Source organism: Xyrauchen texanus, chromosome 49 (assembly GCF_025860055.1).
Source record: "Xyrauchen texanus isolate HMW12.3.18 chromosome 49, RBS_HiC_50CHRs, whole genome shotgun sequence".
In the NCBI taxonomy this organism is placed as follows: domain Eukaryota; kingdom Metazoa; phylum Chordata; class Actinopteri; order Cypriniformes; family Catostomidae; genus Xyrauchen; species Xyrauchen texanus.
Window position 1 is genome coordinate 10,717,318 of NC_068324.1, and position 18,530 is coordinate 10,735,847.

Below are 18,530 nucleotides of genomic sequence, written 5' to 3' on the forward strand. Positions count from 1 at the left end.
AAAACTGATTTTGTTATAGGTTACTCAATTCAATTTGATTGAATTTTGTTTTGAAATTAAAACACGAAAATTTTAAAATGTATTTATATGTAGTGTATTTGGCCAAGTAAGCCTACCATCAAACCTTCCACACACCTTACTTGGAAGACTCCAATTTCAAGTTTTCAGCTACAAACACATTGGTCGCATGTTTTGAATGTCATTAAAATACTCTAAATGCTCTCCCATGCTAACATACACAAACTCAGTGAGACTGAAGTGTTTATTGTGTTTAAATTCATCAAATGCACAACACAATATTCAAAAACAAAGTCAAAGCATAAACATAAGCATAAACGGTTTTCCGTTAATGAACAACTTCAGACATCTACAGAATAGTTCACCCAAAATTTTTAATTTTATATCATTCATTCACCCTAATGTTGTACCAAAACCTTATGACTTTTTTTCTTCAATGAAAAACAAAATGATTAATTCATAGTTGCATGTCCCTGATCGCTATCCATTATCATAATATGGTAGAAAGTAAGCTTTTCATTTGGTGTTCCATGGAAAATATGGCGGCGAGAAAATTATGACAAAATCTTCATTTTTGGGTAAACTATGCCTTTAAGATCCTATTCATATCATATCAAACATTGATGGTTAACTCTCTCTTAGCTTCACTGTCATCCTGTACGGTCTGGGTGCCTGAGTCACTCCAAACACAGGGTTGAAGTCTGGTTCTCCCACGTCCTCTGGCCAGATAAACTGGAACCGGCGCAGTAGAGAGACCAAAATTAAGAATAGCTCCATCCGAGCCAGTCCCTCCCCAAGACAAGTGCGAGGACCTGGAAAGAAATGTATTATTGTACATCACTCAAGGCAGACACCATTAATCTTGCAACCTTAAAAGAAACAATGTTATCACACCGACAGAGAACGGCATAAAAGCTTCAGGCTTCTTAAGCTGGCCCTGTTCATTCAGGAAGTTAGCTGGGTTGAACTCATGAGGAAACTTCCACTTTTCCTCCTCATACAGCACAGATGAGAGATTGGGAATTATGAGAGTTCCCTGCAAGAAAGGAATGAATGGAGGTGTAAAACTAAAACAGCAATAATCATGTGTTCCATACAAGGCTTTTGCGGAATTTTTTAATTGAAACAATGGATTACTATGAAGCCATTCACACCAGGAGCAAACATTCAATCACCAACAAAGCAAGGTTTTTGAAGAAAAACTATTTCTTCGCCGGGCGATGAAATGGCATTACCAATAAAATACCAATAAAAAGTTTTAGGCCAAATAAAATCTCTATTTTATCTCCATTTAAACTCGTTGATATGATCTCAGTGATCTCAAATGTGATTTATCTTTTTAGGAGTACATGTGAAATTTGTTTCGATACTACACACTATTCCAAGATATTCTAAGATTTTCACCTTAGGAATGTGATATCCCATGAGCTCGGTGTCTCTGGTTGTACAGTGGAAAACACTGAGAGGAAGTGTGCTGGCCATGCGCTGAGCTTCATGAATCACAGCCTGTGTGTATGGCATTTTGTGTCTGTCTTCAAAAGAAGCTTGCATTTTATCCATCAAAACACTATCAATTTCTTGTTGACATCTTTCTGGAAAAGAGATGAGGAGACATGTTTACACAGAGGTATCACAAAGATACATTGTATGACATATGCAATCTTTAAGACCTTGAATTTCTGGATAAGCCATAAGACAGAGGACTGTGTATCGGATGGTGTTTGATGTTGTATCAGTTCCAGCAAAAAGAAGATCAAGCAACAAAACTAGCATCTGGCTGTCATCAAACAGGGCACAGGTTTCCCCTCTCTACAATTAAAAAGCAAAACAGTGAACATTAATCCAAATTTAAAGGGATGGTTCACCCATAAATGAACATTTTGTCATCATTTACCCTCCATACTCCTTATATGTTCCATGGAAGAAAGAAAGTCATACAGGTTTGAAAAGACATGGGGGAAAGTGAATCATGACAGAATTTGTATTTTGGTGTGAACTATCCCTTTAAACTAAACTGCAGCATCTCCAAATGCACATCTGCTATTTGATGCAGGTAATGCTGATGATGTAATCAATAATATTAATTATCATGAATAAACAAGCATTGTTGCAAGAAAGACAAAACCTTTTCCATTTCATCCAGATAGCAGTCAATCACGTCACGTGGTTCTCCTGGAACTCGTGTTGCTCTGTGCTCATCTACGATGCCTGATGCATACATTTTAACTGTATTGTAGTCCCTAAGAGCCCTTTGGAAAGGCAAGGGAAGATTCCTCAACAATGGCATGGTGTCGTAGACCTGAAGGAAGTGAAAGATCAGCCAATTTGCAATGGCTCTTTCTGAACCATCCACTTACATACAGTAGAGGTAACAGAGAGTATCATGGTATTACCAAGTTTTATGGGCATGGTACCATGGTAATGCCATATTTTTTTGGGCACGTACCATGGTAATACCATGGCATTCTTTGAACAACCTTGGAGTAACATACTGGAGTAAATACTGTACCATGGTATATATGAAAATAAATGGCATATATATCAAAGTAACAGGGTATTGCCATCTGATATCATAATTGTACCATGGTAAAAGAGACAAACTTGTACCATGCCCCATGGTCCATTGGCAATCTTCGAGTTCTCTGCCATCATTTTTATCATGGTCTGGAAAAACTCATGTTCATACTCGTACCGAGAGCCAAAAAGGATTGAGCAGATGATGTCACAGGAAGCATTGTGGAACAGAGTCTGAGGATCAATAGGTTTTCCTGGCCGCGGAAATGAATAGAAATCAGACCATGCAGATTTTGAACACATTTAGTATATCACTAACCAAAAAGTCTTATGGTATCATCATAGATTTATGGACATGTACCATGGTAATAACAGGGTGTTCTTTAAGTGCCTTATTGAAGTACCAAGCAAATACCATGATATATCAATAGGGCAATCATTTAGTTCTGTATTGTGTATCAAAGTACCATGATATTATCATCTGAAAACACCATGTTATTACCACAGTACTTTATTGTAAGTAATTAAACAAAACTCGCTTAGCCTCAGGCACCTGCATTGGCTTCTAAATAAGCACTGACATAAGACGTCTCTTCTAGAATCCGTTCTTCCATTGAACGCTTTCCCAGACCGAAATTCTTTAAGGTCATCAGGGCAAAGCGACGATGTTCTCTCCAACTTGGGCCATAGTCGGCCATGATTACACCTGAAAGTATATATTTCACACCATAAACATTGTTAGCCTGCTGTTAGCAACCTAGCATCACCAAACGGAATTAAAAATAAAGATTGTTTCCAAACGTTTCTCAAACACTCTCCCTATCTGCCATATGTTGTCAAATAGATAGTGCTGCCCCCAAACTCACACCAATGGTTGAGTTTGCTGTGATTGGCTGGTCAGAATGCTCAAACAAACAGATGAATGTTTTGAAAGTGACAGTGTTTACACTTTTTTTCAGAATAGCTTACGTATTGTCGTCTCTTCATATTAAGAGTTCTGAACCTTGCGATTCGCTGCAAATGTTTGCCAGACGTTTGCAGCTCTTCGCCGTTAGTAGTGAACCTGTAGCAGACCTTTGCAGACGATGAAGAGTTTCCCGCAAAGCTCATTTGAATGTGAAAATAATGAGTGGCAAGTTTGCCAGAACTAATAACTTTTTGGAAGGGTAATGCTGTAAGCTTAATTTCAAAATAAAAGCCACATACCACCTACATCACTTAAAAAAATATGCATTGCTCCAGTTTTGAGGACTGCACCAGCATACCAAGTTTCAGACTAGTTTCACGTAGAAACATTTTCTGAACTTTACATTAAAATATTTTTTTGATTTTTGAACTTTGCCTTTTCCATGTGTGAGATGATTAAGTAACAGGCCAAATGGTCTTCCACCAAAGTCTACCCCCTTGGTGACAAGTGCTTCCTTCATCGCTTTTGTTCCAGTCAGTATCACGGCTGGTCTCCCTCCAAAGTAAAGACTGAAAATTCGTCCATACTTCTCTGATAACTGCCAAGAAAGATATAACATGCAGTAAAGTGGTATTAAATACAATATACTGAAACATAGACTGGTAATATTTTCATATTTAGCTGTTTATTATACAAAAAATATTCTTACCACTCATTATTTTCACATGTAAATTATCTTTGCGGCAAAATCTTCATTGTCTGCAAAGGTTTACTGCAGGTTAACCTATACCGGTGAAGAGCTGCAAACTTCTGGCAAACATTTGCGGCAAATCGCAAGCTCATTTGCATGTGAAAATAATGAGTGGTGAATTTGCGGCAAGTTTGCAGCAAGTTTACCAGAACTCTAGATTTAAGGTAAATAATATACAGTATAAGATATACTTAATGTAAAACACCTTATAAGAAAATGAAAATCTGAATCTAAAACATAGAGAAAAGTATGTATAAATAGTGCATGGCCTTATATCTTAAGGAAATTTGTAGAATTTGTAATTATACTGAGAGAAGCTTTTCAAGCCTGGCCTATCAGAACATGTGTATAATACTATATTAATGTATTTACATTCTTCTTTTAAAGCTTACATTGAAAGCCATTAATCATTATTAATGTGCAGAGTCATATACCTAAAGGAATGTTCCGGGTTCAATACAAGTTAAGCTCAATCCACAGCATATGTGGCATAATGTTGATTACCATGAAAAGTAATTTTGACTCGTTCCTCCTTTTCTTAAAATTTTTTTTTTTTTAAAAAGAAGCAGAATATGGTTTACAGTGAGGCACTTAAAATGAAAGTGAATGTGGCCCATTTGTGGGGGTTTAAACAGAAATGTGCAGCTTATAATTTTATAAAAGCACTTGCATTAATTCTTCTGTTAAAACCTGTGTATTATTTGAGCTGTAAAGTAGTTTAAATCATAATTTTGCAGTCATTTTAGGGTTTGTTGACATTACATCATCATGTAACAGGTTTAAAAAAGGTTTGGGATTTTATCACACTAAAAGGACACATATCATTTATTTCTTGTGGCTACACTTTTGAAAAAGTGAATATTTTACAGTTTGAAAATTGGCCCCTATTCACTTCCATTGTAATAATCCAGATTGTTGCTGTTTTTAAAGAAAAGGAGAGACGAGTCTAACTCATTTTTTGTGGTAATCAACATAATGCCACAAATGCTTTCGTCTGAGCTTAATTTGAATTGAACCCGGAACATTCCTTTAATACATTTTAATGTTAAATGAACAATGACACATTTAGATTGAATTCACTTTCTTAATATAGCACTGGTAAGCTATGTTAAGTGGTTGAGGTTAATTTAATCTATAATGTTTAATGCATATTTTCATCTTTCCACAAAAAAATTACTTTACAGTCAAACAATAACCGACAAACCCCTTGCAGTTCTGCAGCGGACCCCCTAGTTTTAAGGAAATACACTCTTACGGAATCTTTTAATCTGTGATATCAAGTAATTTAAAGTAACTCACTCTTTTAAGATCTGGCATGGGATTTTCCAGATTTAGCTGTAACAGATTGCCAAATATCGGGAGGGGTTGTGGCCCGGGTGGGAATTTTTTGGGCCGACGGGTCCGGATGAGAAAAAAGAGCAGAGAAATACATATCCACAGCAGAATCACTGAGCCCAGCATGATTACTGTTGTTCAACTGTACTCTGTCCCACTAGATCAATAACATGACACTTTCATGGTCATGTAACACTGCATCTAGATAAGGTAATTGGTGGTAGAGGACCCTTAGCATAGATGTTGTTAAATAGGACACTCATGATAGGTCTGCAAACAAAACAGAGATAAGTCTAATACAAGAACTTTTCACTACTTTTTACCTGTATTTCACCACTGAGAAATTCTGATTTGACCATTACTAGTTGAAACCATTAAAATGTCATTTTATTTTTTGTTGCCTTGATTAATCAATTTAGAATGTAGCAATTTAAATGAAAAGATAATTTCTATGTTATGCTGCCTATGTTTGATTAGTATAGATGCCACATTAACCCAATCTTGGGATATCATCTCTAAACATTTTAATCTCAATTTATACAGGAAATCATTTTATTTGAAGTTTATTTCATAAAGAATTTACCATACAGTTTTCAGTCACATATTTCAACTTTAAATGATTGCATTTGTGGAGGGTAGACACAGATTTCTTGATTTGTTTGCACATGTTTCATAATGATTAAACCAGTAAAACCTTGTCCTAGATTTGACGTTTGTGTTTGTGTTTGTGCAAAGGACAGACTGATAGATAAAATGTACTTTCTTCCATTGCAGATTAAAGAGATTTTGCATCTTTTTTTATTCATTTATTTAATTATTGAACAAATTACATTTTATAGCTCTATACTCTTACTGAATGGCCAACAATTCAGTTGTGACTATTTTTATTTATCCTTAGTAAATTTCAGAGAGACATCTGAGAGAAAAATGACTTCAGTGAACCATAACTGAGAACATAATTCATTCTTCTGACCTATGAAAGATTGCTTTAATCTTTGCAATACAATTGTCATCTGGGCTGCAATAAACTACTTATTACATCACTATAGTGTACACAACATTGTTGTTTTGGTTATCTTGTCACAAGATGTTATATTAATCATTGATTAAGTTCAATTTTGTATACACTATACACCATCACGAGTTAAACAAAAACTTCCCATTACCATTTACGCATCTCTGACTATCTCTCTAAGTTTGATGTGCATTCTGTAGGGTTTGGGTGTAAGTGTGATCCCATACACAGGGGTGTAATCTGGTTCTCCAGCATCTTCAGGCCAAACAAACTGGAAGCGGCGCAACAGAGTCACCAAAATCAGGAAGAGCTCCATCCGAGCAAGACCCTCACCGAGACACACACGGGGACCTGTAATCATGTGTACTTATGTTGGTTAAAGAATAGCCCTTACAAAAATCGAAAGTTCAAGGCAAATGGCAGGATCACCATTATCGGCGAAGAGCTACAATCTTCTGGAAAACATATGCAGCAAATCACAAGCTCATGTGCATGTAAAAATGATCAGTGGTGAATTTGCGGCATGAGAGTTCAATTGCCACGAACTTTCGGTTTTGGTAAGGGAGGTTCAAACAAGCTAAAATGCAAACAATGTGACTCCATGCCATGGTTCTATGTTACCTGTAGAAAATGGTATAAAGGCCTCAGGCTTCTCAAACTGTCCTTGATCATTCAAAAAGTTGGTTGGATTGAATTCATGAGGAAACTTCCACTGGCCCTCTTCTTTTAGTACAGTTGTAAGGTTACAGATAACAACAGTTCCCTGGATGGGTGTTGACAGGAGAATGAGTCTAAATTGATAAAGCATGAAAAACTGTGGTTTATAAGCAGGTTTCTTCACCTTTGGGATGTTGTAGCCCATCAACTCTGTGTCTTTGGTGGTGCAGTGAAACACACTGAGCGGTACAGTGTTAGCGATGCGCTGAACCTCATGAATTACAGCGAGTGTGTACGGCATATTGTGTCTGTCATCATAAGACGCCTGATCTTTTCCATCCAGAACTTCATCAATCTCTCGCTGACATCTCTCTAGAGAAAAGACGAGGATAATGATTATCTGTTTAACCTATTGGACAATCGTTAAAATTGACTGATGAACCAAAATACACACCCTGAACTTCAGGGTGAGTCATGAGGTAGAGAAAAGCAGTGAGCAGGGTGTTGGAAGTGGTATCAGTCCCTGCAAAGTGCAAATCCATTATATACATGATGAGTCGGGCTTCAGCAAAGGTGGAACCAGCTTTTTCTTTCTGGGGACATAAAATATCTTTCAGTTGAGACTCTGTGCATCTGTTAAAGTTGCAAAGCCAGACTAGCACACACAAACACACACCTTGTCAAGCTCATCCAGATAACAGTCAATGAAGTCTTTTGGCTCTCCTGGAACTCTCGTCTTCTTGTGTTCATCGATCAGACTCAAAGTCAGATTTTTGATCTTTTCTATATTATCAAAGGCTTTTTTAAAGGGCAGAGGCAAGCTTCTCAATGCAGGAAATGTGTCATAAATCTGTAAGGAAAGCAAATGTCTGACATATTCATACAATTAAAATGTAAGCAAAATCTGCAATGATTTTATTTCAGTGAAATAATTTTTTCCAAAGACGAATGTCAAACATTTCAGTGTTTTTCTATTAAAAGTTTAGTTTTATGTTCATCTTGGACTTATACTGACACCTAGTGGTGTGGATGCAGCGTCGTGTAGAAAAATGCAATTCACAGCAGTAAGAGCACCTTTAAAGTCTTTAAAGTCTTGACTTGACAGGCACAGTTTTCTTTTCTTGTGTTGATATATTAAGAGCCAGTTGAAGGCATGTACACGTACATATTACACATGCTATGCTACACTTGCATATTAGACATTACTTAAGGTGGTGCTGATGTTTCAGTGATTGTCTTGATTTACAATTGACATTGCTATTTGATGAAGAAAGAACATGGAAGTAAACTATAGGAAGTGTAACACATGAACAGTATGAAATGTCTATTGTCAAGTTGTGGATCTATTTAGATTTCATGTCTTACTATGTTCCATGGTCCATTGAGGATCTTTGAAATCTCTGTAATGAGGGTAACATAGCACTTGAGGAATTCTTCATTGTAATCATAACGGGTTCCAAACAGAACCAAGCTGATGACATTTGATGCAGCATTGTGGAACGTAGTCTGAGGATTCACAGTTCCTCCTGTAGAGATACAACGCATGTCTTTTTGTAGAGTAAGATGAGTAGGAAATAAGGTGCAATTTAAAGATATGAGATTATGAAATTAAATTTCAGGTGAAAACACAAGTACCAGCATTTCTTTCCAATTTGGCAACAATGTGTGATGTCTCTCCTAGAATTCTCTCCTCCATGGACTGCTTCCCGAGGCCAAAGTTTCTCAGGGTCATAAGGGCAAAGCGTCTATGCTCCTTCCAAGCAGGGCCATAATCAGCCAAAATCACTCCTATGGTACAATGATGATGTCACTAATGACCTGTGGGCTGTGGCTATTCAAACACTTTTTTTTTTTTACATGACTTCAAACAGCTTATAGTCAGCCACTAAAACAGCTGTAACATACTGGTCAGCTACCAGAGATGGGAGCAAGTCACACATGTTCAAGTAACCATCAAGTCTTGAGTCAAGTCTCATGTGCAGTGTAGATAAATCAAGTCAAGTCGAGTCCTGTTGAGTTTCAAGTCAAGCCACAGTACTAAAATAAATATTTATTTTTGCTCTGAAAAGATTAACTTATATACATATCTTTACATACATTTTTTTTATAATGTGTTATACATATATATATATATATATATATATATATATATATATATATATATATATATATACTATATTAGTAAATTGCGTTAATGAAAATGTATTTTTATCGAGGGCACGTAAAATTAGTGTGAATACTTCTAGATATTATCCGAATTGTTTAGATTTTTAGAATTAACCGGTTAATATGTGTATGCTGTGTAAAAATCCCGTCAGATTTTCACATTGATCTAACAAAAATTTAGACGGGCTGAATGAAAATGACAGTCTCTGACAGTAGGTGGCGCCTATGCAGCAGAAATATAGCTGTTACCCTGGTAACGCCTGTACACAAAGCAGCCCTGCGCATATAAACAATACTTTATTAGGCATTATACGGAGGTAAGATGAAAAGAAAATGCCATCGAAACTTGAAGAGAGTCAGTTCCCTTTAGAGATTTATATAAAATATTCATAAAGGTTTGCATTCAAGGGCTTTAGTTAAAGTCTTCAGAAGTCATAATCACTATGAGAGTACTTGGATTTCGTCATTCTGTATATTTTATACTACTTGTCATGTTTCAATAAATAGTTGTGACTGCAAACATACCTGTTATATTTCTATATTGCAAACAAATGGTTATGGTATATTGTTGACTACTGAGAAGGTTTCGAGGCAATGTCGGGTAATATAAAAGTTGTCGTGCTACAAAACATGAGATTAATTGTGAATCATTTAATTTACTGACAACCCTCAAACATTTGAACAGTAATTTTACATATTAATCTTTCTGGATAATGAAATGATAATACGATTTACTTACATTTCTTTGTGGTCTTTGAAATGTCTGATGAAATTCGAGCTTGTGGTGGTTGTATCGGATATTTTTGCATTGCATATTGTGCATCTGGCAAATCTTTTTTTTTCGCACAATCCAATTCAAAATCTTTATATACAAATGTGATTATTTTGGGAACTCAACAATCATCTGGTATTTTGGCGCTTTGTGAGCAGATGCAGATCTGTGGTGCTGGCTGGTTTACATTTTTGCATATGAATGACTTAATGTCGCGATGTTTTTTAAACACATTTCATTACTGTTTATAATAAGTTATTTAAAACAATAATAAAAAAAACATTCAAGTCATTGTCGAGTCATGCAGTTCAAGTCAAGTCTCCAGTTGCTGGTTCTCAAGTCAAAGTCAAGTCAAGTCATTTTCTTCATTTAGTCAAGCAAGTCATGAGTCCTTAAATTTGTGACTTGAGTCAGAATTGAGTCAACTCATGTAACTCGAATCCCCCACCTCTGTCAGCTACACCTGCTGCATCTATCAGTTATATTCAGATTTATGTTCTTAGCAGACACTTTCTTCCAAAGCATCTCTGAAAGTGAAAATAATGTTTAAAAGGCAATTGGTGAACATCAATTAAAAGCTGTTGCATGATACATGGTACAGGTTGCATCATAATACAAAGTACATTAATCCTGGGTAATGTGTATTTTAAATTATTTGCCAAAATTACTTCTCTCCCGGTCAAGTCTAAGATTTCCTCTTGACTTTTTGGTCTCAAACATTTGTAAAGTCTCAGTCGGTAATTAAATTATAATATTTGATCAATGGTTTGAAGAAGAAGTATAAGTAGAAACATAATAGTTATGTCATTAAAAAAACGGATCCAATTTACGGTAGGGACAGGTCACATATTATTGAACTGATATCTAGGATGGCTGTAATTGTTGGTAGCAGGATTTACCTTTATTCTCAGACAAATGATTGACCATGAAGTCTGTTGGTCGTCCTGCAAAGTCTACAGCTTTAGTAACCAGAGCTTCCTTTATAGCCTCAAAACCGTGAAGAACCACGACAGGTCTTGATCCCAAATACAGACCATAAACATTCCCATAGCGTTTTGCAAGCTGCAAATATTGTAAATATATGTGTGTTTTTTAAGAAGCAAGAAAAGAAAAACTTTTTAGAATATCAATGAACTACAACCAAAATTGAAACAATACTTTTTCAAAAATTTTCAATGGATTGTTCCTGGTCAGATCAAGCAGATTCCCAAATATTGGGAGAGGTTGAGGTCCAGGAGGGAAGTTCTTGGGCCTCTGGATCCGGATGAAGAGAAAGACGATGAGGACGCATATCCACAGCAAAATCAAAGATCCCAGCATACTGACTGATGCCCAACTGCTACAAGCTCTCTTTTTACAAAAGCAAAAACAAGTCAGTGAACTCAAACCACCGACTAAATCAAACGTAATTTAGACTAGGCATGCTGCCTTATCTGATCAGATATTGTGGCTATATTCCAAGAAATATAAAATGACTTTGGTTGAGCAGACCTTCACCTTAAAACTATATGTAAAATTCCTTTAGTACTGTATAAAACAACAGAATGCACGTCTCTATTGATTGATACATCAGAATTAGGGCCCAGTTTACATTTAATTTTATTATATTTAATGGATGAATCTGTTGGAAATGTATGGACTACTTATGGAGTTAAATATTCACAGACTTGAGCACCACCATTTTTGGTCATGTCTGAATTAAAATGTAAATTTAGTGAGCTCTCAGCAGTTAAAATAAAGGTGCACCTCCATGTTTGCCACTTCATGAGACCTTTTAATAAGAATATGTTGACTAACAGCCAGGAACAATGAATAAAAGCAACATGTATTATTGTAGTTATTTTGACTAGGTTTTAAAGAATAGTGTTAATATAAATTATAATATTAAATCAGGCCATTTGTTGTTTGTTTATAGTTCCATCTGCCTTTAACACAGACACTGTTGAAACATCAAATATCACAGGAAAATGTACAGTTGGTAAATTTAAGAGACACTTTTGTCCAAAGAGAACATTAGCTTATATTGGATTAAAACAAAATAAAATAAATACAGAGAAGGGACTTTGCCTCATTTCAGGCATCCAACATACACAACTGATTCACCATGTGAAAATACTATTTAAATAGGTGTAGTGGCTAAAGCACAGGGCTGTTAATCAGAAGATCACAGGTTCTAACCCCACGGCCACCACCATTGTGTCCTTGAGCAAGGCACTTAACTCCAGGTTGTTCTGGGGGGATTGTCCCTGTAATAATTCGCTTTGGATAAAAGCATCTGCCAAATGCATAAATGTAAATACAAGATAATAGCATATATTTATTTAAAGGAAACATTTTGTAAATTATTTTTATTGAAGCACTTGATGCACTTAAAGGGATAGTTCAGCCAAAAATTTAAATGATCTCATTATTCACTCAGACTCCTGGCATATCAGATGTGTATGACTTTCTTTGTTCTGCAGAACACAAATTAAGATTAATAGAAGAATGTCTTAGCTCTGTAGGTCCTCACAATGTGAGTAAATGGGTGCCAATATTTCGAAGCTCCAAAATCCATATAGAGGGAGCATAGAAGTAATCCAAAGACTTCAGTGGATAAATCCATGAGTTCAAACACGATATAATAGGTGTAGGTGAGCAACAGATCAATATCAGTCAACTTCTCCTCCCTGTCCAGTAGGGGGCAATATGCACTTGTGAATCACCAAAAACAGAAGAAGGAGAACCTGAAGGTAAAGGAAAAAGGACTTAAATGTTGGCTGCATCCGAAAATTCAGGTAGCTAACTTGCTGCCTTGCTTAACTGGCAGTTGTTTTGAATGAACTGAACTCTTAAGGAAACTGGTCTCTGAACAGTTTGATAAGCACCTTATTTTCATCTTGTCTCCTTATACAGCCTCTGAAAGCAGAATTTTCCTGTTTTAGGATGCAGAATAGTCTTTTGAGTGTGCTGTACTTCATTTTAAAGTGTTTTTGGATTGTTCTTGGAGCTTTATACGATTTGTGCCATTGAAGAGATGGTAAGTCTATCCCTCACAGCCTCCTTTCCATTCCCATTAATAATCAAAGATGGTGCTAGCATGAATAAGTCTGTTTTTGATCTGTTTCTCACCGATCATATTGCATCAGAAAATATAGATTTAACCACCAGAGTCATCTGGAGTAATTTTATGTTGCCCTTATGTGGATTTTGGAGCTTCAAAATGTTGGTACCCATTCACTTGCATTGTATGGACCCACAGAGCTGCGATATTCTTCTGAAAATCTTTGTTCTGCTGAAGATAGTCATACACATGAGGGCGAGTAAATTATGATAATTTGTAACATCTAGATGTGTTTTTGTTCATGTTTTGTTCCTGTTTCCTTGTCATGTGACCTTCCTGTTTCCCTCCATGTTCACGTGTCTTGTTTTCATTCGTTCATTGTTTGATTACTTTGTTATCAGTTCTAGTTTGTCATTGGTTTTAGTTTATTGTATTGTTGTTGTGTTTAGAGTTCTGTTCGTTCATTGGCATATGTTTCCCCATGTCCATGTATTTAAGCCCTCATGTTTGCCATTGTCTCTTGTCTAGTATTGATGTTTGTGTAATTGTTCATGCCATATTTCATAGTCAAGTCAAGTTTATGATTTGTTCAAGTTTAGTCAAGTTCATGGTTATGTTTTGTTTTGATTCACATTTTTAGTCAGGGTTTTTGGATATTACATTTTGGAATAAACTGCACTTGGGTTCTTCAATTCATCGTGTCATCGTCATTGCCATGCTACATTGTTACAGAATTTTCATTTTTGGGTGAACTATCCTTTTAAATAAAAACTAAGTCAACAATTAATTACATACATTCATAATGTATTTAATCTTGTTTGGACCTTTTAATACATATCATAATACATAACATAAATTACATCCATCTTTGTAAAAAATGCAAGAAATCTGACATCATTATTATGGTTTCACTATTTCTCTAAGTTTGATGTGCATTCTGTAGGGTTTGGGTGTAAGTGTGACCCCATACACTGGGGTGTAATCTGGTTCTCCAGCATCTTCAGGCCAAACAAACTGGAAGCGGCGCAACAGAGTCACCAAAATCAGGAAGAGCTCCATCCGAGCAAGACCCTCACCGAGACACACACGGGGACCTGTTATGTTGGTCACAGAATAGGCTCAAACTAAATAAAACTAAATGATGGGTCTTCATCCACCTGTCTTTATTAGGAAAATAGTAATGTATCTGAAAGATTACCTGCAGAGAAGGGCATAAAGGCCTCAGGCTTCACAAACTGGCCCTGATCATTCAGGAAGTTGGCTGGATTAAACTCATGAGGAAACTTCCACTGGCCCTCTTCTTTCAGAACAGAAGTTAGATTAGGAATTATGAGAGTTCCCTGGAGTAAAAATTTATATATATATATAAAAAAATATTATTTTAAAGGGACAAAGTACAAAAAAGATTTCTTAATCAGTAAGTGAAATCAAAGTGGTCAGAAACTTGCAATTAAAAAAGCTGCAAGTTGTATTTAAACTTTCAATTTCAGTGGGCTGTTTGTTTCACAGTGCATCCAATTCCGTCACCTTTGGGATGTTGTAGCCCATCAACTCTGTGTCTTTGGTGGTGCAGTGAAACACACTGAGCGGTACAGTGTTAGCGACGCGCTGAACCTCATGAATCGCAGCGAGTGTGTACGGCATATTGTGTCTGTCATCATAAGACGCCTGATCTTTTCCATCCAGAACTTCATCAATCTCTCGCTGACATCTCTCTAGAGAAAAGACTGTTTAACCTATTGGACAATCGTTAAAATTGACTGATGAACCAAAATACACACCCTGAACTTCAGGGTGAGTCATGAGGTAGAGAAAAGCAGTGAGCAGGGTGTTGGAAGTGGTATCAGTCCCTGCAAAGTGCAAATCCAGAACGTACAGGACAAGTTGGGCTTCAGCAAAGGTGGAACCATCATTTCCTCTCTGGTAAGATTAAGATATCCACTGATTAGTGATAATAGAGAAGACTTCATCCTAAAATGCAGCCCTACCATCTCATTCAGTTCTATTTCAACCCTTAGAAATATCATCACAGATACACATACACCTTGTCAAGCTCATCCAAATAGCAGTCAACGAAGTCCCTCGGCTCTCCTGGGACTCTTGTCTTTTTGTGCTCTTTGACCAGATTTCCAGACATTTGTTTGGCTATAAATGCATTTTTGAAGGCCTTCTTAAAGGGCAGGGGCAGATTTCTCAGCAAAGGAAAGGAATCATATATCTGCAGAGAAATAGAGTCATTTTTAGTGTGAGATGACTAGTGGAAGGCTTGCATTCTGGTTTATACAAAACAATTTGTGTCTAAGGAGCTCTAAAACTCTGGTTGAACATTGTCTTACGGGGTGCCTGCCTTGGTGCCCCCTTGATGTGGTGCCCCTATGCATTGTATATACATTGCATAAAGTTTTTACACCTCTTCCAACGCTAAAAAAATATTTTAAGATGTACACATTTCAGTTTCAAAACGAAATTCCATCAAATTAAATTGGGTTATCTTTTTTTTTTATTATTAACTATTTTTTATTTATTTTTTTTATTAAACAATTCACTTAGATGAAATTTTGTGATGAAATAGAAAAGCATAAATCTTAAAAGTAGGCAAAAAAACTTTTTTTTTTTTTTTTAGAAAATGTGCAGAATCATGTTATGGCACTTCTTTAAATCCAAAAACATTCTATTTATTTCCTGATTAAGCCAGATTTTTTTAATATGGTCTCATGCTTTTGGACTCCATGTGACTGAATAACTGTGGACACAACTGCAGTGACATACAAAGGCCACGATGACAAAACAGATAAAACAAATACAATGTCTCACCATGGCCCATGGTCCATTAGCAATCTTCGCATTCTCTGTGAACAGGTGAATAAAACGCTTGAGAAATTCATCATTGTAATCATACCGGGATCCAAAGAGAACAGTGCAGATGATATTAGATGCAGCATTGTGGAACATAGTTTGAGGATCAAAAGAGCTTCCTGTACAGACAAAATGTGTTTTGATCAGATTGTCATTTCAACATCTTGAGTGAGTTTATTTAGATGTAAGATACAGTATGTGGTCTGTAACAGAACATTTATTAAAATGTATATATATAATATATATATATTAGTGTAATAAAATCACTTATGTAAAGTTATAATCAATATTACAACTCTGTTGTCATGACGACATAATGCCAATAAACCATGTAATCTGTTAAATGCTTTAACGCCTTAAAATCAATATTTTATCACACTAAAATCACGTTACATGTAAAATGCTTATGTCTTGTGTTTATACTTAAATAAACGGTGTGTATTTTAACATTAATGGACTGTCCCCATTCACTTCCATTTTTAAACTTTGCACTGTATCTGCAATTGAGTCGATTGAGTTTATCTTGTACTGAAGCTCATCATTCCTTTAAAAATAATGCAATTGTAACCGGTCCTGCTCCAAGTGGGATTCGCACCAGTGTCAACCGTCATGGGAGGCAGGCTCGCTAACAAGAATGCTAAAGGCTACAGCCTCTAGTGTAAGTCGCTAGTGCACCTGTTGAGGCCAGGGGAGTGAGGTTTTTCACATTCAGCTATCAGCTGGTTTTTCACATTCCGGACAGCTATCATGTACCAGCTGGCTCCCCTTACACATTATTGTCCAGTTTCAGGACTTAAGCTGATGCAAATTTTTTGCATCAACTACCAAATAACAAAATGAGCACACCTTACCAACAATTTTGTCCAATTTGGCAATTACATGCAAGATCTCTCCCAGAATTCTCTCCTCCATAGATTGTTTCCCAAGGCCAAAGTTTCTCAGAGTCATAAGGGCAAACCGTCTGTGTTCTTTCCAACCAGGTCCATAATCAGCCAAAATTACACCTACAACAATTTTTGTAGGTCAGTTATAACACCTATAACTATATCTGGATGTCAGTTGTGGGTCACACTGATTCTAAGTGAGTTCATTTTTCAGATAAGACTTCAATTCGCTCTATGGCCTATTTTTTTTGAGACAACAAGAGAACAGTAAAAAAAAAGATTTATTAACCTTAGTCTGTATAGAGGTCTGAAAGTGAGGGTTCATTGTCAAGCTGATAACTGGCAACTGTTTGTACCTTTTCTCTCTGTGATATGGTTGACCATGAGATCTTGTGGGCGTCCAGCAAACTCCACAGCCTTATTAACAAGAGCTTCCTTCAAAGCCTCACATCCATTAATTACCACTGTAGGTCTTGATCCAATGTACAGACTATAAACATTTCCATAGCGATCTGCCAGCTAAAAAGTTGAACATTATCAGTGTTGGTTAAGTTACTCTAAAAAAGTAATTACTTATTAACTACTATTTACATCTTCAACAATGTAATTATATTAATGTATTAATTACTCTGTCTGAAAAGTAATTGCATTACTTGTTACTAATTACTTTCTAAAACCCTGATCAACCTCGATCAGATGTCAAATACATGGATAGACATGAAACTGTTCTTTTAATTCAATCAAATATATATTTTAAATTCAAATAAATTATTCATGAACTGGCCAAAGAATTTAAGGGGGCTGCATTGAATTAGAAAACATTTTACAGTATACATTCTAACATTAGACATTAAATTTCTATTTTAAATTCACTATTGTTTTATATAGAATTGTTCTAAAGTCTATACAGTATATAACACAATTACATCAGAAGTAACAATAATTAAATTACTGAAAAATTAAGAGTAATCCATTACTTTACTTTTTTCAATGAAAATGTAATTTAATTACAATAAATAATTACTTAGTAATGCATTACACCCAACACTGAACATGATGATACTACACTTAAACTTTTCCATAATGCTGATTATACATAACACAATAGCAGATATTTTAATAAAATTCAATGTAATATCTAACTCTTGAAAGCAACAAGTGAATGTTGCACAGTAATTCCCCATGTACATTTGTCAAAGAATGCAATACTGTACCCTCTTAAAGTCATTCAAAGGATTGTTAATGTTCAGCTCGAGCAAATTCCCAAATAATGGGAGAGGACGTGGTCCGGGGGGAAAGTTCTGAGGTTTCGAGATCCGGATAAAAAGAAAGACGAGAAAGATGCATATCCACACCAGAATCAAAAAGCCTACCATGCTGACCGTGTAAACGAGAGCAATGTTAACTGCTCTCGTTTACACAAAATATCAGATACTGGTTCACCAAGCCCTCCCACTTCAAATCCCATTCCTATGAATGAATCATGTTGTTTATGAACAGAAAATGCATGAACAATCTTTGCCAATTGCCATATAGTAGAGCATGTATTGTGTACTGAATGAACATGTATTTCAGTCATACCAGAAATGTTCATATTTTAAATGTTCCATAT

The 18,530-nt window shown here is 35.9% G+C and overlaps 1 protein-coding gene and 1 pseudogene across 2 annotated transcripts; both read right to left on the reverse strand.

The window, feature by feature from the left end:
- Nucleotides 1-248: 248 nt before the first annotated feature.
- Nucleotides 249-11,534, reverse strand: LOC127640266 (uncharacterized; annotated as a pseudogene).
- Nucleotides 11,535-11,911: 377 nt separating this feature from the next.
- Nucleotides 11,912-18,318, reverse strand: LOC127640337 (cytochrome P450 2F2-like). 2 transcript variants are annotated; one of them, XM_052122827.1, is made up of 9 exons: nucleotides 18,133-18,316; nucleotides 17,275-17,437; nucleotides 16,886-17,038; nucleotides 15,993-16,153; nucleotides 15,223-15,396; nucleotides 14,960-15,098; nucleotides 14,706-14,893; nucleotides 14,377-14,518; nucleotides 11,912-12,861 (listed from the first exon to the last, which is right to left on the reverse strand). In XM_052122827.1, the coding sequence occupies exons 1-9, from the start codon at nucleotides 18,292-18,294 to the stop codon at nucleotides 12,791-12,793; spliced, it is 1,353 nt and encodes a 450-aa protein (XP_051978787.1). In that variant the 5' UTR covers nucleotides 18,295-18,316; the 3' UTR covers nucleotides 11,912-12,790. The 2 variants fall into 2 exon arrangements, with proteins under 2 accessions (XP_051978787.1, XP_051978788.1); XM_052122828.1 differs by lacking the exon at nucleotides 11,912-12,861 and adding an exon at nucleotides 13,373-14,272 and having other exon boundaries at nucleotides 18,133-18,318.
- Between the last annotated feature and the right edge of the window lie 212 nt (nucleotides 18,319-18,530).

Excerpts from the sequence above, each read along its gene's own strand:
- LOC127640337 (XM_052122828.1), bottom strand. The coding sequence starts at position 18,294 with ATGGTAGGCTTTTTGATTCTGGTGTGGATATGCATCTTTCTCGTCTTT. Across the intron at positions 17,039-17,274 it reads CCATATCACAGAGAGAAAAG|GTGTAATTTTGGCTGATTAT; the intron begins GTACAAACAGTT and ends AAATTGTTGTAG. Across the intron at positions 16,154-16,885 it reads CAAATTGGACAAAATTGTTG|GAAGCTCTTTTGATCCTCAA; the intron begins GTAAGGTGTGCT and ends TTGTCTGTACAG.